At 43.9% G+C, this 24,099-nt stretch overlaps 1 protein-coding gene across 1 annotated transcript in view; it reads left to right on the top strand.

The window, feature by feature from the left end:
* The first annotated feature begins 2,719 nt into the window (after nucleotides 1–2,719).
* LOC120053327 (LHFPL tetraspan subfamily member 3 protein-like) overlaps nucleotides 2,720–24,099 on the top strand; it is a 42,612-nt gene continuing 21,232 nt past the window's right edge. The window contains exon 1 of the mRNA XM_039000453.1: nucleotides 2,720–3,143. Within this exon, the coding sequence (XP_038856381.1) occupies nucleotides 2,735–3,143 (409 nt within the window). The 5' untranslated portion in view covers nucleotides 2,720–2,734. The remainder of the gene's footprint in view (nucleotides 3,144–24,099) is intronic.

The following is a 24,099-nucleotide window of genomic DNA, read 5'->3' as shown; positions in this document are numbered from 1 at the left end:
AAACAGAAAAAAGATTTTCTGGTCTGATGAAACCAAGATTGAACTCTTTAGACTGAATGCCAAGCGTCACATCTGGAGGAAACCTAGCACCATCCCTACGGTGAAGCATGGTGGTGGCAGCATCATGCTGTGGGGATGTTTTTCAGCGGCAGGGACTGGGAGACTAGTCAGGATCGAGGTAAAGATGAACGGAGCAAAATACAGAGAGATCCTTGATGAAAACCTGCTCCAGAGTGCTCAGGACCTTAGACTGGGGTGAAGGTTCACCTTCCAAATGGACAATGACCCTAAGCACACAGCCAAGACAATGCAGGAGGGGCTTCGGGACAGGTCTCTGAACGTCCTTGAGTGTTCCATCCAGAGCCCGGACTTGAACCCGATCTAACATATCTGGAGAGACCTGAAAATAGCTGTGCAGTGACGCTCCCCATCCAACCTGACAGAGTTTGAGAGGATCTGCAGAGAATAATGGGAGAAACTCCCCAAATACAGGTGTGCCAAGCTTGTAGCGTCATACCCAAGAAGAATCGAGGCTGTAATGGCTGCCAAAAGTGCTTCAACAAAGTACTGAGTAAAGGGTCTGAATACTTATTGAAATGTAATTTTTCATTTTTTTTGATTTTTTATAAATGTGCCAACATTTATAAAAACCTGCTTTGATTTGTCATTATGGGGTATTTTATACATTTTAGAATAAGTGTAACGTAAAAAAATGTGGAAAAAGTCGAAGGTTCTGAATACTTTCCGAAGGCACTGTAGGGCTATGTGCTCAGCAGGCCCAGTTCATCAGGAAACCTTAACACGCAGTCTGCCTCCTCTCTATTCCTCACACACCTAGAACCTAACACTTCAATATAGCCTAAATACTTGTCATTTAACTTTTTAAATGTTTTATATTTTGTGTGGCGTAAACACAACCAGTCAAAGTTTTAATCTGATTAGGGTACCTGTGCATGTTGGTCCACTCCACTCTGATATTATTCCAGCATCCAAACTGTGCCCCCTGCCACTGATGAATGGAAAGAGACATCTGTTACAAAACAACAAATAGTTGAATGACCTTAAGAAGTTGTCTGGCCAAGCCTCTGATACTGAGCACAAAGTAGGGAGGGATATATTTTCTGTTTGTTGAGATTGACATCCTGTTTTTGATTGTGGTGTTGAAAACGCAAACCATGACGTTGAAGCGCCCAAAGTCGGTATGCAGGATAAATGCTCACTAACAGGGATGTAAACAAATTTGTGCACAACATTTGAGATAAATAAGCTTTTTGTGCATATAGAACATTTCTGGGATCTTTTATTTCAGCTCTTGAAACATGGGACCAACACTTTACATGTTGCGTTTATATTTTTTTTCAGTATACAAGACATATTGCCCCCCTGTTATGAGCACAGCAGCAGCGGTGGCGATCAGTTATGCACCGCAGGTAGTCTACCATTTTGGAAAGAGACCGGGGGAGGCGCGCCGCGTGCACTAACCAAACCGGGCCAGTGCAACTGAATCTGTCTGTGAGGGACAATTTCCCCCAGACCGAGCCGCGTGAGCAAAACGGTTCCACGATTATTGTATAGGCTCCATTTCGACGAACGAACGGCTCGGATCATCTGATTGCAGTGATTTAGGAGGGATTGTCATCCGGATGCTGTTCCGTAGCCTAGCCTACAGAGGGTAGCCTACCAGAGCCAGAGTGGGTTGTGATGCATCAGTGTGTTTGACGGCTTTTCACGTAGGCTATATGTATCTTTGAAGATAGTGCTGAGAATGTAACAGCTCATGGGACAGACAAACACAGAGTTGTTATAGATTGAGAGAACGGAACACCGTCAGCGCTGACACGGTGAGGGTATTGAATCGTGTCTCTCTCTTTTCTCTCATCCTCCTCATCCTTCTTCCGGCATCACTGACGGAGGCTGCTGATGCTGCCGTAGCTCGTGAAAAAAATCTCTGTAGCAACTACCTGGACTGGGCTGTGCGTTATCTATATCCCGCTAGATGCTGTGAATTATCCCGCAGGATTGTGATTTGGGCTATACAAGAAGGAAGGCATCATAGTCATTGCGTTTCGTTTGCTCCGGTTTGACTCCGTCGCTGTCGTAATCATTGCTTAGGAAAGAGCCATAGGCTATTGCAAAAACTGCTGTTCTATTAGCTATTGGAAGGCCTTATTATTTGATATTGATTTGAATCTTAAAATTAGTAAAGTGTTATGGGTAATATCCGAATAACAATCTGATATTTGCTGTGTTTTTCAAGGAGGTATTCCGGAGACATACAAGTGACATGTGCCAGAAGCGATGTCTGACAAACGGTTAGACGGCCATACATAGCCTATGAGAAAGGTGGAAGGGAATTATTTCTCATATAGGCTAGTTCAGGAGTCGCCACATTCTCAGAGTTATCATTTAGGCTAAATAAAAGCGCAATCTTGCAGATTAGCTTTTGGCTATTCAGTTTATGCGCCAGCATCGGGGTGCGACGTCATGAGTTGAATATGCTTGCCAGATGTTGCCTTTGATGTGATTCATTCAGTTGCATGGGTACATAGGCTACTTTGGGTTGCATTTATTCAGCAAACATATCTACTGACTCCTCCATTGCTCAACTAATTAATTAGTCAGTGCCCCCCTTTGCTCATAGACCTACTTTAATAGGCTTACCTACTTCATAAGAATACCGGGACTGGGATACAACACAAACTGTGCTACAATGATACCCGGATCCGCTGCGTCGATGCTCCCATCGATGTCTTCTGAAGACATTAAACTATACCAGCATAACTATGTCCGGAACTCCAATGCCATCGGACTCCTGTGGGCCATCTTCACCATCCTGTTTGCCATCTTGAACGTGGTGATCTTCAGCCAGCCCTATTGGATCGGGGACGGCGTGGACACCCCACAGGCCGGCTATTTCGGCCTCTTCCACTTCTGCACCGGCGATGGGATCCAGAGGGAGCTCGACTGCACAGGGACCTTCACCGAGTTCGCTCAGATCCCTTCCACCGCGTTCAAGGCCGCGTCGTTCTTCGTCGGGATGTCAATGATGCTGGTGATAGCTTGCATTGCTTCTTTCACTCTCTTCTTCCTGTTCTCCACCACCACCGTCTATAAGATCTGCGGCTGGATGCAGGGGGCCTCGGGTAAGTCAGTGAGTGCCGCTAGGTCAGCTTGTTTTTTGAGTAATGTCTTGGAAGTAGTCCTAAACCTTCCACCTGCAATGTTTGTGTATAGCGTTTTAGGTTAGCTATATGCCTACAAATGAACTGAATATGATGTATTGTTAGCTTATCTGGCCTGGTTAAGTGATCAAAAGTTAACACATATGCCTATTATATCAGTGTCTTCCTATGCATGGAGCTAATCAAGTGTTAGGATTTCAGGTTTCATGTTAAGAAATAGACTAATGCGGACTGCCTGTACACTGACACATTTTTGGCCCTACATTGTAACAATTCCAATGAATTAGGAAATAGCCCTATGTCTATCCATCTCGTATGTTTTCTGGTTAGGAGGGTATTCGGTCCTGCCGACTGTATGGTGGTAGGCAGGTGGTGCTGAACAAACAGCAATGCTGTTTTAATCCTGTCTGAAAAGAGTGCTGAGAACAGATATGTGATGTGGCACTGTCCATCGTGCTGAAAGGAGAGCTATGTAGATTGGTTAGGTATTGCGATTGGCGCTGTCCATGGTGCTGAAGGGACCTGTAGGGGTTGTAATGCTGTACTTACGTCGGTTGACTCTGACCATGGTGCTGAATGGACAGCCATGTATACTGGACAAAAATATAAACGCAAAATGTATAGTGTTGGTCCCATGTTTCGTGAGCTGAAAAGAAAGTTCCCAGAATTTTTCCATACGCACAAAAAGCTTATTTCTTTACAATTTTGTGCACACATTGGTTTACACCCCTGTTAGTGAGCATTTATCCTTTGTCAAGATAATTCATCCACCGGAGGAGTGGCATATCAAGAAGCTGATTAAACAGCATGATCATTACATAGGTGCACCTTGTGCTGGTGACAATAAAAATGCCACTCTAAAATGTGCAGTTTTGTCACACAACACCATGCCACAGGTGTCTCAAGTTTTGAGGGAGCCTACAATTGGCATGCTGACTGCAGAAATGTCCACCAGAGCTGTTGCCAGAGAATTGAATTTTCATTTCTCTACCATAAGCCACCTACAATGTTGTTTTAGAGAATTTGGCAGTACATTCAACCAGCCTCACAACTGCAGACCACGTGTAACCACACCAGCCCAGGAACATCTGGCTTCTTCACCTGCAGGATCGTCTGAGACCAGTCAACCGGACAGCTGATGAAACTGAGGAGTATTTATCTCTGTAATGAAGCCCTTTTGTGGTGAAAACTCATTCTGATTGGCTGGGCCTGGCTCCCAAGTTGGTGGGTCTATACCCTCACATGCCCACCCATGGCTGCGCCCCTGCCCAGTCATGTGAAATCCATAGATTAGGGCCTGATGAATTTATTTCAATTGACTGATTTCCTTATATGAACTGTAACTCAGTAAAGTCGTTGAAATCATTTTAATTATTGCATGTTGCGTTTATATTTTTGTTCAGTATTGGTTGGTTAGCGGGTGGTTCTGCAGGGAGAAATAGACTGGTTAGAGCTGTCTTTGGTGCTGAATGGACAGCTATATGGGTTGCACCTGCAGTCATGTTGTTGTCACAGGTGCATGCAGTTCAGAATACACTGAGTATACAAAATGTTAATTATACCTGCTTTTTCCATGACATGGACTGACCAGGTGAATCCAGGTGAAAGCTATGATCCCTTATTGATGTCACTTGTTAAATCCACTTCAATTAGTCTAGATGAAGGGGAGGAGACAGGTTAAAGAAGGATTTTTAAGGCTTGAGACAATTGAGACGGATTGTGTACGGGTGCCATGCAGAGGGTGAATGGGCAAGACAAAACATTTAAGTGCCTTTGAACGGGGTATCGTAGTAGGTGCCAGGTGCATCAGTTTGAGTCAAGAACTGCATGGCTGCTGGGTTTCCTGGGCTCTGGTCAAAAGTAGTACACTATATAAGAATTAGGGTAACATTTGGGACTCAACCTTAGATGTGATTGAACACCATCAACATACAGTATGTTTACTTAGTGTTTTTATGCTAATGTGAGATAATGCTAATGTGAAATAATGTTTTAGAACCTTCTAGTTCAAATTTTGTCAAATTCCTGGAATCTTCTTTCCTTCCTCTCCAAGCAATCTAAACATGTAAATAAGCATTGCATCAAATGGTTCCTACTATCTCTCTCTCTGACCACACACACACACTGAACACACACCCAAACACAAACACAATCCGAATGAGAAGGTGATTTTTTGGAAGGAATCCAGGTCTATAATGTGTTATCTTGGTCTGAATAAAGGCAGCAATAAGCCACAGTCTTAATGAGGGCACCACTGTGCTCGTGGTGCTGCAGTTAGAGAGATGAAAGAGACGAGGGAAACAAGCAGCCCTTTCAAACCAACAGCAGTTGTGTGTGTGTGTGTGTGTGTGTGTGTGTGTGTGTGTGTGTGTGTGTGTGTGTGTGTGTGTGTGTGTGTGTGTGTGTGTGTGTGTGTGTGTGTGTGTGTGTGTGTAACTTCCATTACTTTTTGTTTCGCTCAAGGTTAGGTTAGGAAAGGCGTCTGCATCTATCTGACGTGGCTTGGCTAGGGCAGTGGTGCACAGGTGGTTCACTTAACTTGCATTCCTGATGTGACCCTTACCATAATGTTATGTTTTCTAGCCTCAAGATTAGAGAGTAATACACATCAGTACAAGTCAATATAGGACACAACTGTTGGAAGCATTGGAGTCACTTTCAACACCTTGTAGAGTCCTTGTAGATGTAGAATTAAGGCTGTTCTGCTGGCAAAAGGGAGAGGGGGGGGGGCTGCAACTCAATATTAGGAAGGTGTTCCTAATGTTTGGTATACTCCGTGTGTGTGAGTGTGTCAGTTAAGTGTGTGAGTGAGCATATATCTATATCTCTGGATCTCGGAGGTGCACTTCTCTCTCTCTCTTGGTTTAAATCCTGGGGAAAGAGCTGTGAAAAGGCTTCATGCAAAACCAAGGAAATAGGTTGCAGCGTTAATGAAAGAGTAAAGACCACCAGGAGACAGAGGATGAGAAGTAGGGTAGAGATTCTATTATAGCTACTCAAAATGTCTACCATCCATGTGTGTAGTGCACTCCATGCGTTTCCTCTTTTTCGGTCCCACTCGCCACTACTCCCTTCCAAGGACTAGTCTTGAAAAGCCAACCCTAGGCAACTAGGGTCTGGTTTAAATGACAGACTCTTTTGGTATAGAGGAACTACATCACTGCCTACGTCGCTACCTTGAATAAAATGCTAAATAGTAGCTAGCAAGATGGACATCATGGAGGTTCTTTTTAATGAGTGCATTTCGTAAGTGGCTAGTTTGCATCAACTGCCTTGACTAAAACTACTGCAAAGGTTTTGCCTGCAAACTTTGGTTTCGAATCGCAACGTTCTGGCATGTCTGCCTCGTGATTTGTTGGGAGAGTTATCTGTCCCACCCCGGAACACGTTTTTTCCCCTCATCGAAGTTGTCAAAAGAGTCCGTAATTGAAACTGTTGCCTAGGGTTGGGTTTTCCAGACTGTTCCCTACCCACTCTGGCTATGTTGGCTAGCTAAGTCCATGCGCAGAAACACGTCATCCGATCTAACGGTCGTCTCGGCGCCGAACTGTGCATACTCAAGCCGTTGATTGAAAGACACTTCTTCGATATAAAGTTGTTTTTGGCTAAAATAAAAACGTTTCAGTTTGTCACTTTCACTATGTTCAACTACTTAAGACATTGGCTCAAATCTAGGTTGTGCATTTCGATTTCGAGAAAATTAAAAACTAAGGAAGAATCTTTCACTTCTCTCATTGACTTATCAAACCCCAAACCCCAGCCTGGTCTATTTGATCTGTTTCTCAAGTGTTTCCGGAAGTATTGCGATGTTGCGCCTCTGGGTTTAGAAACTCTGTGCTTTCTCCCTCTTTCTATCCCTCATTCTTTCTATCCCTCTCGCTCTCTGTCCTCTCTCCTCCCTCGCTTCCTCTATCATCAGATCCTGCAGCTCTCCTCCTTGCAGTCTGTACATTATGTGCTCCCTCTCTCCTTTTCCCTCTCTATCCTTGCTCTCTCCCTCTTATCCTGGAGATCTCCACGTGGTGCACCAATTAACAGTGAAAAGCTTAACAAAGCCGTCAGTGCAGGCAGTGCCATTAGAGGCAACCAGAGCGTGAGGTCAGTAATAATCTCTCCTCTACAAATTATGTTGTCATGTTGTGTACATTTTTATATCCTTCCCTCTGTAGTTTCGGCTGTTGTTTTTCAGCCAGAACATTGGGAATAAGGTGTTGTTCCTGTAGTGAGAAACTAGCACATTGAAAATGACTCATTGGAGTGAACTAAGACATTACCTAGACTTAGAGAATGTGTGAGCTGGCATCTTTGACATCTATCAATCTATCAATGTCACGCTGGTATAAAGGATTTGGAGACAGGCGCAGGAATACACAATAGGGGTTTTTAATACACCCAAAACAAACACTGGTGAACAGAATGAGTATCAGTACTGGGGGGATCCGTGACAATCAAGACTGAGGGAGGATGGATCTATCAAGACTGAGGGAGGATGGATCTATCAAGGCTTTCAATGGCCACATTTTGGGGATGACCAAATGCAAGAGAGTTTTGCAAAAATAACAAATGTACATGTTTTCTTTGTAAGATTACAAAACAATAACTTTTTCATTGCATGTTTGTCATCTTGGTCTTCACATTTGTACTAACTTCTGTGGTAACTTTTAGACAAATACACTTACAGCTTATGATACAAAAGGTGTAAAATAAATGCAAGTCTTATGTCCAGGGTGAATACATTTTTATTCATGAATATCAGACACACCACACCCCTTACAAAAAAGATTGCAGTTTTGAAACTGCAGTAAAGGTGTAGTAAATATAGTTGACTGTGGCATTTTGGATGCAGTAATTGTAACTGCAGTAATGCTGGATTGTACTGCAGTTGTATTGCACTTTGACTGCAATCCTTTTCGTAAGGGACAGGTGTGTCGACTAAAATATATACAGTACCAGTCAAAAGTTTGGACACACCTACTTATTCAAAGGTTTTTCTTATGTTTTACAATTTTCTACATTGTAGAATAATAGTAAAAACATCAAAACTGTGAAATAACACATATGGAATCATGTAGTAACCAGAAAAGTGTTAAACAAATCAAAATATATTTTAGATTTTAGATTCTTCAAAGTAGCCACCCTTTGCCTTGATGACAGCTTTGCACACTTTAGGCATTCTCTCAACCAACTTCACCTGGAATGTTTTTCCAACAGTCTGAAGGAGTTTCCACATATGTTGAGCGCTTGTTGGCTTCTTTTCCTTCACTCTGCGGTCCGAACTCGTCCCAAACCATCTCAATTGGGTAGAGTTCAGGTGATTGTGGAGGCCAGGTCATCTTATGCAGGACTCCATCACTCTCCTTCTTGGTCAAATAGCCTTTATACAGCCTGGAGGTGTATTGGGTCATTGTCATGTTGAAAAACAAATGATAGCCCCACTAAGCCCAAACCAGATGGGATGGTGTATCGCTGCAGAATGCTGTGGTAGCCATGCTGGTTAAGTGTGCCTTGAATTCTAAATAAATCATTGACAGTGTCACCAGCAAAGTACCCCCACACCATCACACCTCCTCCTCCATGCTTCATGGTGGGAAATACACCTGCGGAAATCATCTGTTCACCGATTCTGCGTCTCACAAAGACATGGCGGTTGGAACCAAAAATCAAAATTTGGACTCATCATTGCTCTTTTTTCTTGGCCTAAGCAAATATCTTATTATTATTGGTGTCCTTTGGTAGTGGTTTCTTTGCAGCAATTCAACCATGTCATGATGTTGCCCTGTTGGTGAGGTTTATGACCCCCATAAATACCTTTTCCCCTTTTCTCTCTCTACTCTACATATTGGACTCTTAGAAAGCCCTTTGTTAACATGGAGAGAGTCTGGTAACATCAAAAGGTTGGGGGACGGAACCATATTTCGGTAATCCAACCAGTTGAAAATATCCGTTTGTACTTAAAGAATATGATGTCAGATCAGTTGTCGTCTGAGACATTATTACTGATGATAGGATGACATAAACTGTATCTTGGAAAGTCTACACATTCTAGTTATCAGATTCACATGGAATTGTTGTGCAATTTAGATGTTTAAATATGAAACTATGTGAAAAGATTAAATGTAATTTTAGCTTCTCAATGAGAGAATTGTTTTCATAAGTGAACTATGCTCACTCAGTGGCCCCGCCCATGTGAACAGACATTGGTTGTGAACTATGAAACACGCCCTTCTCTCCACCACTACAAAAGCCCAAAGTCAACCTGGTGTTCCCGATGACGTGAGGACTGCTATCCATATGTTTAAAAGGGCTAATATCAACTACAGAACTAAGCCAACCTCAGCGTGAGCTATGATTGCGAATGGTTGAACGACTACAACCTAACAAAATTAACATTGTGTTCCCGGTGACATGAGGACTGATGTCCATATGTTTAGAAGGGCAAATTTCAACGTGGAGGTGACGATCGACACGCTGGAAGGATGAATTTCGACCATACCAGCAAGAATATAACATGAGCATATTGTATGGCAACTTGGTTTGAACTTTGAACTTTTATTCACTAAAGAAGTGATACATCCTAGACGTCGAACTAGCAGCAGCAGCTGCAGCTGTAAACGTGGGCTAGGAAAGGACGGACAACCTCCTCAGAAAGACAAGGTACTACAACGTATCCGTTCTACCACATGACGACGGTACTACAACGTATCCGTTCTACCACATATTCTTCAAAGGACAAGGGAGATCTCTGCTGGGCAATCCAGCCTTCCATCTACGACCAATCTATCGAAGAGCAGCTCAAAGTAAATATTTCTTGCATTTTCCTTTTCCAAATGGGCGGTTATTTAGAATGCATAAGACTCTGTATTTACGATAGCATAGCTTCATGAGGTCCGATAGAAACCCATTCCTTTTGTTCCTCAGTCTTCCCGCGCTTTCATTCAAACCCAACCCCCTTTCTTTGTGTAACCAGCCGTCATATCGGTTCCGTCCACCAGGGACGTTTCCTTGTATGACATAATTAGTAATCAATGTATGATCCATTCTGTGTATATGTAATTCTGTGTGATTATTTAGGAAATAAATAATTAAACCAAATGTTGTATTGCTGATTCAACTTGTTAGCCAGGGTTCTTGAAGATTACCAATAATTTTATGATGTTCAGACTGAATAAAGTGACGTTTAATAATTGACTTTTGATATAAAAGATTACCAGGTCTTTAAGAGTTTATTCGGAAGACAACAACTCTATAAACATTCTTCCGTGGTGCCCCGACTTCCTAGTAATTACATTTACATGATTAGTTTAAATCAGGTAATATTAATTACAGAGAAATTATTTTATAAAATAGCATGTCATATCACTTAATCCGGCATAGCAAAGACACGGCAACCAGGCCTTATTCACACAGTCTCCTCTGAGCAGTTGAGATGTGTCTGTTATTTTAACTCTGTGAAGCATTTATTTGGGATGCAATTTCTGAGGCTGGTAACTCTAATGAACTTGTCCTCTGCAGCAGAGGTAACTCTGGGTCTTCCTTTCCTGTGGTGATTCTCTTGAGAGCCAGTTTCATCATAGCACTTGATGGTTTTTGTGACTGCACTCGAAGAAACTTTCAAAGTTCTTGACATTTTCCGGATTGACTGACCTTCATGTCTTAAAGAAATGATGCTGTCGTTTCTATTTGCTTATTTGAGAAGTTTTTGCCATAATATGGACTTGGTCTTTTACCAAATAAGGCTATCTTCTGTATACCCCCCTACCTTCTATTTTTATTGCCAAATTTAACTTGCAACATGACCTTTAATGAGACACAACCACATGGCTGTCTGGCTCACGCACACACACACACACACACACACACACACACACACACACACACACACACACACACACACACACACACACACACACACACACACCCTGCTTGCTTAAGTTTAATTGCACACCTAGGGACTTACTGTAGTGTTTGTTCCTATTAGTGCTTTGGAGTGTGTGTGTTTGCATGTGCATCAAAGCCAACATTTTAGCTTTTGTATGTAATTCAATGAGGAACTTGGGCAGTAAATGTAATGTTCCATGTCATTACATATGAGCCTCAGAAGAACCACTTCAAGCTGGCATTGGGGAGAGGGGAGGAATATAAACTCTACCATCACATCGTGAAGTGTTAAAGAGAAAAAATAAATGAGTGGTGAGAAATTAAGGATAAAAAAGACAAAGAAAAGACCGACAGACAGACAGACAATGCATGAAAATATGAGGTTGAGAATATGATGATTCTCTCTCTCTCTCTCTCTCTCTCTCTCTCTCTCTCTCTCTCTCTCTCTCTCTCTCTCTCTCTCTCTCTCTCTCTCTCTCTCTCTCTCTCTCTCTCTCTCTCTCTCTCTCTCTCTCTCTCTCTCTCTCTCTCTCTCTCTCTCTCTCTCTCTCTCTCTCTCTCTCTCTCTCTCTCTCTCTCTCTCTCTCTCTCTCTCTCTCTCTCTCTCTCTCTCTCTCTCTCTCTCTCTCTCTCTCTCTCTCTCTCTGGCTCTTATTCTCACAGTCCATTAGCTTCACTGAGAGGATGTTACTGAAAGGAGCATTAAAGACCAGTTCATTGGAGAGATGGATTGCTGCAGGAGAGAGAGAGAGAATGAGGGAGAGAGCGAGCTCTGAGTGAAAGAGAGAGCTTGCACCATTACAACTGAAGACCTGTCCTTGTTAATACAGATGTGGTCAGTGTTTGTGGAAGTTAGATAGCTAAAATTGGATTAGGGAAGTTTTTTTGCAATAGAAATGTGTGTGCACATGCACGTGTGCATGCATTCCTGCATTGGAGTGTGTGAGTGTTCCAAAGAGCAGATCCCTGCATTGTAAAACGTTTCTGTAATTTCAACAGTAAAACACTGTAGAACAGTAAAATAGAGTACATGTGTTTTACAACATTAATACTGTAGGTTGCATTGCATTATGGGTAAAATGCTGAAAAATACTGTTATTAACTGTAATTGGAAGACTCCTGTAAAAATGTCTCTAACATACTGTATTTCTTTAAAGTAATAGCTTATGCCTACTGTAGATTCAAATGATCAGTTATTATTACCTCATGCTGTCAGGTGAGATGAATCTCAGACTATTTTAGTAAATCTTCTTGAAGCAGCTGTGAAGTGGAAGACTATTTTTAGGAGCTGCTGGGTAGGTACCTTGACTTGTTTATAATTATCTTTATTGCTAGCCAATGTTGAATTTATTTTCTTAGCTAACCTAACTAGCTAGCTAGTTAGCTCAAGTTGACACAAGTTGACACAAGCCATTTCAGTCTGTTCTGTTCTTGCTGTACAACCTAGAAAAATATCACCTAGATAATAATTGACAGGTATGTTTTCACCAATACTACAGACAAATTGGCTTGATTCTAGCAGTCCAAAAGATATGACCAGTACTCTTTTCACTACTTTAAAACATTACAACATCCCTGTCAATTTACAGCAGGGATGTTGTAATGCGTTTTTACAGTAAGGAAAATAGTACTGTCAAATATATTACTGCATCTCTGCTGTAAAGCCAATTGACAGTATTATACTGGCAACTCACGTGCCGCCGCCGTAGGTAGGAAGGCCCACCCGGACCCTCCCCTTCTGTGTCAGGTTTTTGCGGCCGGAGTCCTCACCTTTGGGGGGGGGGGGGGGGGGTACTGTCACGCCCTGGCCTTAGTTATCTTTGTTTTCTGTAATATTTTGGTTAGGTCAGGGTGTGACAGGGGGGATGTTTGTGTATAGTTGTCTCGTCTGGGGTGGTTGTATGGTATAGGGGGTTTTGGGAGAGTGTATGTCTATGTGTAGTGTTTAGTGTCAGCACTATTTGTTTGAATAGCTTCACGGTCGTCTGTTTGTTGTTTTGTTCGTTTGTTTCGTCTTCATAATAAAGAAGATGTCTTTCTATCACGCTGCGCCTTGGTCCACTCTGCCTCATTACGACGATCGTGACAGAATTACCCACCAAACTCGGACCAAGCAGCGTGTTAAGCAGCAGCAGGAGCAGCGCATACAGGATTCTTGGACTTGGGAGGAGATACTGGAAGGTAAGGGACCTTGGGCACAACCGGGAGAATATCGCCTCCCTCGTGAAGAGCTGGAGGCAGCTAAAGCCGAGAGGAGGCGATATGAGGAGGCAGCACGGAGGCAAGGCTGGAAGCCCGCGAGTAAAACCCAAAAATGTCTTGGGGGGGGCTACAAGGGAGTGTGGCGAAGTCAGGTAGGAGACCTGCGCCAACTCCCTATGCTTACCGTGGAGTGCGAGAGTACGGGCAGACACCGTGTTATGCGGAAGAGCGCATGGTGCCTCCTGTACGTGTGCATAGCCCGGTGCGGGTTATTCCACCTCCCCGCACTGGCAGGGCTAGATTGGGCATTGAGCCAGGTGCCATGAAGCCGGCTCAACGCGTCTGGTCTCCAGTGCGTCTCCTCGGGCCGGCATACATGGCACCAGCCTTACGCATGGTGTCCCCGGTTCGCCTACACAGCCCAGTGCGGGTTATTCCACCTCCCCGCACTGGTCGGGCTACGGGGAGCATACAACCAGGTAAGGTTGGGCAGGGAGCCAGTACTCCTGCATGGTCCGGTATATCCGGCGCCACCTCCCCGCCCCAGCCCAGTACCGCCAGTGCCTACACCACGCACCAGGCTTCCAGTGTGTCTCCAGAGCCCTGTTCCTCCTCCACACACTCGCCCTATGGTGCGTGTCTCCAGCCCGGTACCACCAGTTCCGGCACCACGCACCAAGCCTCCTGTGCGTCTCCAGAGTCCTGTGCGTCCTGTTGCTGTTCCCCGCACTAGCCTTGAGGTGCGTGTCCTTAGCCCGGTACCTCCAGTTCCGGTACCACGCACCAGGCCTACTGTGCGCCTCAGCCGGCCAGAGTCTGCCGTCTGCCCAGTGCCGCCTGCACTGTCCGTCTGCCCAGAGCCGCCTGCGCTATCCGTCTGCCCAGAGCCGTCAGAGCTGCCCGTCTGTCCAGAGCCGTCAGAGCTGCCCATCTATCCAGAGCCGTCAGAGCTGCCCGTCTGTCCCGAGCCGTCAGAGCTGCCCGTCTGTCCCGAGCCGTCAGAGCCGCCCGTCTGTCCCGAGCCGTCAGAGCCTCCCGTCTGTCCCGAGCCATCAGAGCCGCCCGTCTGTCCCGAGCCGCTAGAGCCGTCCACCAGTCAGGAGCAGCCAGAGCCGTCCGCCAGACAGGAGCAGCCAGAGCCGTCCGCCAGACAGGATCAGCCAGAGCCGTCCGCCAGACAGGATCAGCCAGAGCCGTCCGCCAGACAGGAGCAGCCAGAGCCGTCCGCCAGACAGGAGCAGCCAGATCCGTCCGCCAGACAGGATCAGCCAGAGCCGTCCGCCAGACAGGATCAGCCAGAGCCGTCCGCCAGACAGGATCAGCCAGAGCCGTCCGCCAGACAGGATCAGCCAGAGCCGTCCGCCAGCCATGACCAGCCAGAGCCGTCCGCCAGCCATGACCAGCCAGAGCCGTCCGCCAGCCATGACCAGCCAGAGCCGTCAGCCAGCCATGACCAGCCAGAGCCGTCAGCCAGCCATGACCAGCCAGAGCCGTCAGCCAGCCAGGATCTGCCAGAGCCGCCAGTCAGCCAGGATCTGCCAGAGCCACCAAATCGGGTATTAACTATGGTGGAGTGGGGGCCACGTCCCGCACCCGAGCCGCCGCAGTAGGAAGGCCCACCCGGACCCTCCCCTTCTGTGTCAGGTTTTGCGGCCGGAGTCCTCACCTTTGGGGGGGGGGGTACTGTCACGCCCTGGCCTTAGTTATCTTTGTTTTCTGTAATATTTTGGTTAGGTCAGGGTGTGACAGGGGGGATGTTTGTGTATAGTTGTCTCGTCTGGGGTGGTTGTATGGTATAGGGGGTTTTGTGTATGTCTATGTGTAGTGTTTAGTGTCAGCACTATTTGTTTGAATAGCTTCACGGTCGTCTGTTTGTTGTTTTGTTCGTTTGTTTCGTCTTCATAATAAAGAAGATGTCTTTCTATCACGCTGCGCCTTGGTCCACTCTGCCTCATTACGACGATCGTGACATTTACAGCGAAAAGTTAGTTGACTAGCTGACTCTGGATCAGTGGAGTGAGTCATCCTCAGCAGTTCCTCTGAGAGACAACCTCCTGTTAAACGTAATATCAAAATGTAGATTTACGTCTATTACGAGCGGTCCATGAACAATACATAGTAATGCTTATATTGCCAGAAAGAGTAAAACCTCACCTTTCTCGATAAAAATAGTCATGCATTGCTGAGCACTAGTCACTTTTGAGGACACAAGATCAAGTACACAGTACAGATATGAGAAATATATCAAATAAAGAAATTATATTCCACAAACGTGGGGGAATAGGGTTTGAAATGATTGAAATGCTTTCTGAATATATTAACAATCAAATTCTAAACAACTTACTATCGTATTTCACCTTTCTTATACTGTCAATGTATAAGAACTTCAGCTTAAAGCACAAGGGGATTTTGTCCCTCTGACCAGCAGGAAAAGGTAATCTTGTTTCCATTCGACAAAATTCTGTTGTATTTTTTCATGTTGAGAGCTCTAAAATCCATCTGAGAATATAACAGCAAGATGGGTTTGTGCTTGCTGCAATCGCTCGGGTCTTCCGTTTCATATGTCGTATTGAAAGCGGGACTGCGAGGTTCACAACCAGGGGAAATCGGTTCTTTGTCTAGCTAGGGCAGAAAATGCGACATGTCGCTCCATATGCAAATTAGGTGTCAGATTTTCACATACTGCGTCTCAGATAAGAGTGGAAAGCGGCATGCGAAGCGGGCCCAAAGCTATCACGGAGTGCACAGCAATATATGTTGCGCTCTGTGCATAAAAATGTTGGTCGAAACCGTTCCAGAACCGCTGAAAGTGAATGGAGACTTTCCTGAGTAGATGACTTCACACCCCCAGTGGGATAGATGTATTTAATGTAGATAGTGAAACAACAGGGGAGTGTTGTGTACTGTCTACATTACTTTCTTGTGTCTACTGTCTACAGACAGCTAGACACTAATGGAGTTTCAGTGCCGTGAAGTGTTAGTTAACCATGATACACAGGAGAGAAAGGAAAGGGAGGTAAGAGACAGAGACAGAGACAGAGAAAGAGAAGGGGGTAATGCAATATAGATAGTACTAGAGAGAGGGAGGTGTAGAGAGATAGTGCTCCAGAGATCATTTCTATATCATCTTATCGAGTTGATGATGTGGCCGCGGCAGTGGTAGGTGGTAGGTGTGTAGTGTGTGTGTGTGTGTGTGTGTGTGTGTGTGTGTGTATATGAATATGAATGTGCAGATGGTAGTGTTGTGCCTTCAGTAGATTTGATTCGAAAAGGGTTTAGGGTTCAGGACAGACAGTTTCAGGCAGCGCTAGCCGAGCTAAGAAGGAACTCCCGCTGAGAATACAGATTGCTTGTGCATTTTCCCAAACCTCTCCTCCTCATCTCTCATCTTACTCAGTGCTTCAATCTCCTACTTGAGCAGGGGCATTGTGTGTTTTAGATGTGGGCTGACTGGGCTCTGTCCTCAGAGTAGCTCGCACTGCTGCAGTTTCATTGTACGTATAGCTTCAAAGCTTCCCCTTCACCTGTGTCCGTGTCTCACTTCTAAATCACGATCAAAAGGAGCCGAAACACGAAGCATGACAGCAAATCTGCATTCTATATTGTTCAACTAGTGAATAATATGGTGAATCTATGGCTCAGACGTATGTTACATACAGTAGATATGCAACAACTAAAGCGTTCTACAGATGTCAGATCTTAATTTGATCACTTTTGTCACTAAAATGTTTCCGGTGCATCAGGAAGAATGTAGAATGGCGCCGGAGGGGATGGTTGATGTTTTACGTGCTCCTAACCAACTGTGATCATTTTGTTTTTCCGCGTTGTTTGTAACTTATTTTTTAAACTCATTTTGTACATAATGTTGCTGCTTCTGTCTCTTATGACCGAAAATAACCTCTGCCGATTACCCACCTCAAACTGGAAGAAGGATTTTTATTTAAGGACTCAGACACGAAGGATATACTGCTTTCTCCAGAATGGGCCCAAATCTCCATCATTTGCGTGAAGAAACGACGGAGAAAAAGGAGGCTGAGGTCGGACTGCCTTCTGAGAATTCTTTAGCGAGTGAATAAACTCCCACTGCCATCCGTTCTACTGGCCAACGTGTAATCGTTGGAAAATAAAATGGATGACCTATGCTCAAGATTATACTACCAACGGGACATTAAAAACTGTAATATCTTATGTTTCACCGCTCGTGGCTGAACGACGACGTGGATAATATAGAGCTGGCGGGATTTTCCATGCACCGGCAGGACAGAGAAGCTATGTCTGGTAAGACGAGGGGTGGGGGTGTGTATCTATTTGTCAGTAACAGCTGGTGGGCGATGTCTAATATTAAAGAAGTCTCAAGGTATTTGTAGCAGCAGGCATTTGAAGTCATCCTTGTTGTGGATTGAAAGCCAGTATTGTGTGGCTTTAATATTTCATTTCGTAAAACTGTCTATGCATTTTAACCTATCCAAAGACAAATTTGTTAAACTGAGATTTGAACCCATGACGACTCTGGCATAATTATGTGTGTGGCTGTAACCGCTGGACCAGACAGGCATTGATGCAACCAATAATGGATTCTTCCTATTGCTTGCCTTGAACATATAATAAAACAATTAATTTTAAAAAGAAAAATACCACTACCTGCAGTCTAAGGTACAGTACAATGTAGGTAACTACAGTACTTGTATACACATCTCTCTTTGTGGATCTTCCTCCCCTCTCTTCCTCCCCCCTCTCTCTGCACAGCTGATTAGCTTTAAAAACCTCTTCTACATTAATACCTTACTGTACTGCTTTTTAATTAAGAAACAAGCCAGTTGAACACCATTTAATTAGGGTGCTAGGAGGCATAGGGGAACCACACACACACAAACACATGCACACATGCACTTCCCACACACACAAACACATGCACACATGCACACATGACAAATACGCGCACACACGCACTTCACTCTCTCGTTTGATGGCGTCAAACACCCAAACTAGGGGTTGGAACCGGTTCAGGGAACCGAACCAAAAAAACGGAACAAAAAACAGAACCGGGCATGAAAGGGATCTCTAGTGAACAGAACCATTCTTTTTAAAGCATGGGAACCGGTTAATAAAGCGCCTGTCTATGCAAAGCACTCACTCTGTCACTCAGAACCTTCTCCTTCCAGTGTCTGTCTGCCAGCTAATTGTCTAGGTTAGTTAAGGATAGTTATCACATTTCACATTGGATTTATTAACTTCTTATGGCTGCAGTCCCGGTAACGGGACCGATATGACAACAGCCAGTCCAAGTGCAGGGCACCAAATTCAAAAACCAGAAATCTCATAATTAAAATTCCTCAGACATTCATGTGTCTTATATCATTTTAAAGGTAATCTTGTTGTTAATCCCACCAAAGTGTCCGATTTCAAATAGGCTTTTCAGCGAAAGCACTACAAACGATTATGTTAGGTCACCACAAAACCAAAAATAATCACAGACTATTTTCCCAGCTAAAGATAGCTTCACAAAAACCAGAATAGAGATAAACCTTCGACTAACCTTTGATTATTTTCATCAGATGACACTCATAGGACTTCATGTTACACAATACATGCATGTTTTGTTTGATTAAATTCATATTTATATAAAAAAATCTCAGTTTCCATTGAGGCTACAAGATTCACTAAATGCAAAAACATCAAGTGACTTTGCATAGCCCATCGTTTCAACATGAATACTCATCATAAATATAGATGATAATACACGTTATACATATTGAATTATAGATATACCTCTCCTTAATGCAACCGCTATGTCAGATTTCAAAAAAACTTTACGGAAAAATAATTGCACGCTATAATCTGAGACGGCGCTCAATAGTAGCATACCACAGCTGGAAAGATGGCGTCACTATAAACAATAAAATACATGATAAATATTCCATTACCTTTGATAATGTAGATCAGAAAGCACACCAGGAATCCCAGGTCCACAATAAATGTTTGTTTTGTTCGAAAAAATCCGTTATTTATGTCAAAATACCTTCTTTTGTTAGCGCGTCTGGTTTACATATCCAAACGCTAATTCTGGTCAGCGTTATATCGGACAAAAACTTCAAAATGTGATATTACCGGTTGAAGAAACATTTCAAACTAAGTACTGAATCAATCATTAGGATGTTTTTAACATATAGCTTCAATAAAGTTCCAACCGGAGTATTCCTTGTCTGCGTGAGCAATGGAACGTCAGTGCCTTGCATGAAGAAAAGGCATGATCAGTGCATGGCAGCTTGATGGACACCTGACTGATTCTGCTCTCATTCTCTCCCACAACATCATAGAAGTCTCATTGGAATTTCTATTGATTGCTGACATCTAGTGGAACCCCTAGGCAGTGCAACATCATTCATAACTCATTTGGATATCTTAAGGGACTCTGGTGAATACAGACAAGCTCAGATTTCTGACTTCCTGTTTTGATTTCAACTCAGGATTTTGCCTGCCAATATTTCTGTTAATCTCACAGACATAATTCAAACAGTTTTAGAAACTTTAGAGTGTTTTCTATCCAATACTAATAATAATATGCAAATATTAGGAACTATGACTGAGGAGCAGGCCGTTTGAAATGGGCACCTTTCATCCAAGCTACTCAATACTGCCCCTTCAGCCATAAGATTAACAACAAAAAGGTAAGACGTGTTTTGAATTCTGGTGCCACTGCTCACACGAGTTTGTTAGCTAGCTCTGGTCCAGGACATTCAGCTCGCCTCGGCATTGAGCCAACTCTCGGACGTTCAAAGTTCCTCCATACAGTATTTACCGCTCCTCCGTAGTTAGGTATCTAGCTACCATATAATGATGGAATTCAGTGAAGTAATGATAGGCCTACTAATATCCTAAACACATTATAATGCACATCATATTATAATGCCAAGCCTCGTCCTCCATATCCATCCCTCTCTCTTGGTCTTTCCCCACCCGCAGCATTTCTTCACATCTTGCGCCCTACACTTGTCTGCTCAGCAAGCATGTAAACAAATAGCTTGGCCGGTCCATAGAAAACTGCTCTATCTGCACTGATTGGTGGAGTAATTTAATGATCTGAATATAAAAACAATGTCGATTTCACAAGTAAAAAAGATTTACAGAAAGAAACGATATAAAGAATATGGTTAGGGACTGTGAAAGTCACAATGTTTGTGGAATTCAAACCAAACCGATCAATGCTGATGAATGAATACATTGTTTGTGTATATCGGTGGGATCCACCAGGTTGAATAAGGGCAAGACGTCCCAAATGACATGCCATGTCATCCTGCCTGACTCCTCCAGTGTCCCAGAGTTCCCCGCTGGGTGTGGACTGTAGATTTCCTATCGGAGCTATGATCTCTATGATCTGAGAGTGGGAGGGACAGACACACACACACACACACACACACACACACACACACACACACACACACAGCTGATGATTTATTCCAGAGATGAGGTGAGACAACAAGGACACTGTGACCCATTAAAACTCACCGCACTGTAGTGACAGCAGCCGCATGTGGGTGTGTGCGCGTGTGCATGAGTGTGTGTGCTTGTCTATGAGTGTTTGTGTTCATGGGTGCATGAGTGTGTGTGCATTCGTGACTTTTTGCATGGTACTAGAAAGATTCTCTATGTCAGTATGGGGTCAGAAGGTTTATTTTCCAGTTCATTTTTGTTTTGTTCTAATGGTAGAACTGATTAGCATAGTATATATAGTTGCTTGGTAGGGCCATTCATTTACTCTGTTACATTAAATATCATGTTTAAATGTGTTGGACGTGCACTAACAATACAATTGTCCAATGCTGATTATTCTCCCTATTTGCTTGATCATAAAATAAAAACAATTGACAAAAAAAAAAGAGGTCAGAATGACCAGTGCAATACAATATACTGTACATGATTTACTTAGGGCAACGGTCGGTCTTTTTTCTTTTTCTATGGCCATTTCCATGGTTTCATAATGCATGGCTCCAAAGTGCTCGCCACATAATTAGTCAAGTCAATGACCTCTTTTAGCAGGCGGTACCAAACCCCCACAGGCCCTTAGCCCTAATCCTGGCCTGCGTTCACATTGACACTGTTTGGTCGGTGAATCACTGACTGAAAGATATAGCCCTCAGATCCAGTCATGGCCTCTTCCCAATGTCCAGCTCTCCATCCTTTTGATCCTCGCTGAAGCATGGTAGCCCTGCCGGCCTGGCCAATCCCCATCCTCTAATGAGGTATACGGGGTCGGGGCTTGGGACGCATCTGGACCAGTTATATAAGAGAGAAAGAGAGCGAGCGAGCTCTGCAGCCCCACTTCCAGCTGCCTGCTCTCTGCTTCCTGCTCTACTCTGCATACTGCAGTTAACACTGCCTTCTGCACTCTTCCCCATCCCTCCATCACCCACCTCTGCTAGCTAGCTACAAACTGCAGTTATCACCGACTGCACTACTCTCTCCCATCCATCTATCTACCATCCTTTCATCCCTCCATCACCCAGCTTTACTAGTTACAACCTTTGCTGCCGGCTCTGCACACTGCAGTTAACACGGACTGCGCTGACTGCACTTCTCCCCCATCCCTCAATCCCTCTATCCCCCCAACAAAAACCTCTTCTGCAACCTGTGCTCCCTGCTCTGCTCTGCTCAGCACACAGCTCCTGTTACCACTGACTGCAGTCCTCCATTCATCCGTCCGTCTCCCATCTTTGCTAGCTACAACCTGGAGCATTGCGTGTAGACAAATAGACAACAAGCCCCAATTAAGAATAATGGATTTCCAACATTCTTCCAAAACAGAGTGATGTAGAGTTGAAGTCGGAAGTTTACATACACTTAGGTTGGAGTCATTAAAACTCATTTTTCAACCACTCCACACATTTCTTGTTAACAAACTATTGTTTTGGCAAGTCGGTTAGGACATCTACTTTGTGCATGACACAAGTCATTTTTACAACAATTGTTTACAGACAGATTATTTCACTGTATCACATTTCCAGTGGGTCAGAAGTTTACATACACTAAGTTGACTGTGCCTTTAAACAGCTTGGAAAATTCCAGAAAATGGTGTCATGGCTTTAGAAGGTTCTGATAGGCTAATTGACATAATTTGAGTCAATTGGAGGTGTACCTGTGGATGTATTTCAAGGCCTACCTTCAAACGCAGTGCCTCTTTGCTTGACATCATGGGAAAATCAAACAAAATCAGCCAAGACATCAGAAGAAAAATGTAGACCTCCACAAGTCTGGTTCATCATTGGGAGCAATTTCCAAATGCCTGAAGGTACCACGTTCATCTGTACAAACAATAGTACGCAAGTATAAACACCATGGAACCACGCAGCCGTCATACCGCTCAGGATGGAGACACGTTCTGTCTCCTAGAGATGAACGTACTTTGGCGCGAAAAGTGCAAATCAATCCCAGAACAACAGCAAAGGACCTTGTGAAGATGTTGGAGGAAACAGGTACAAAGTATCTATATCCACAGTAAAACCAGTCCTATATCGACATAACCTGAAAGGCCGCTCAGCAAGGAAGAAGCCACTGCTCCAAAACCACCATAAAAAAGTCAGACTACGGTTTGCAACTGCACATGGGGACAAAAATTTTACTTTTTGGAGAAATGTCCTTTGGTCTGATGAAACATAAATAGAACTGTTGGCCATAATGATCATCGTTATGTTTCGAGGAAAAAGGGGGGGGCTTGTAAGCCGAAGAACACCTTCCCAACCGTGAAGCACGGGGTGGCAGCATCATGTTGTGGGGGTGCTTTGCTGCAGGAGGGACTGGTGTACTTCACAAAATAGATGGCATCATGAGGTGGGAAATTATGTGGATATATTTGGAAATTATGTGGAAGCAACATCTCAAGACATCAGTCAGGAAGTTAAAGCTTGGTTGCAAATGGGTCTTGACCCCAATCACTTCCAAATTTGTGGCAAAATGGCTTAAGGACAACAAAGTCAAGGTATTGGAGTGGCCATCACAAAGCCCTGACCTCAATCCTATAGAAAATGTGTGGGCAGAACTGAAAAAGTGTGTGCGAGCAAGGAGGCCTACAAACCTGACTCAGTTACACCAGCTCTGTCAGGAGGAATGGGGCCAAAATTCACCCAACTTATTGTGGGAAGCTTATGGAAGGCTACCCGAAACATTTGACCCAAGTTAAACAATTTAAAGGCAATGCTACCAAATACTAATTGAGTGTATGTAAACTTCTGACCCACTGGGAATGTGATGAAAGAAATCAAAGCTGAAATAAATCATTCTCTTTACTATTATTCTGACATTTCCCATTCTTAAAATGAAGTGGTGATCCTAACTGACCTAAGACAGGGATTTTTTACTTGGATTAAATGTCAGGAATTGTGAAAAACAGAGTTTAAATGTATTTGACTAAAGTGTATGTAAACTTCCGACTTAAACTGTATCTCCAATGGTTCTCTTGCCGCTACTTTCTATAGATATAAAATAACACCCCGTGCAGAACCTGGGATTTAGCTTAGTCAGACTGGGGATCTACTGATTGTCCAGAGTGAGTGAGCAGATGGAGCTGGTTCTGTTCTCACAGGTTGGAGTCCATTTTAGGACATCCTCATCCAGCCTCATAGTATGTGTATGTGATCCCTGCAGGAATTAAACCTATGACCTTGGCACTGCTGAAGCCATACCCTTGCCAACTGAGCCACACATCATCCATTTTCTCTATGTGATACCTTGGGGGAATTGAACCCACAACTTTGGCATTGCTGGTAGAGCCACACTCTTACCAACATGCACTTACCAACTGATCCACACAGCCACAAGCTACCAGCAGCCAGCTCCCACTACT

Source organism: Salvelinus namaycush, chromosome 9 (assembly GCF_016432855.1).
Source record: "Salvelinus namaycush isolate Seneca chromosome 9, SaNama_1.0, whole genome shotgun sequence".
Lineage (NCBI taxonomy): Eukaryota > Metazoa > Chordata > Actinopteri > Salmoniformes > Salmonidae > Salvelinus > Salvelinus namaycush.
Note: the sequence above shows the minus strand (reverse complement) of the source record. Positions and strands in the feature narration are given on the sequence as shown.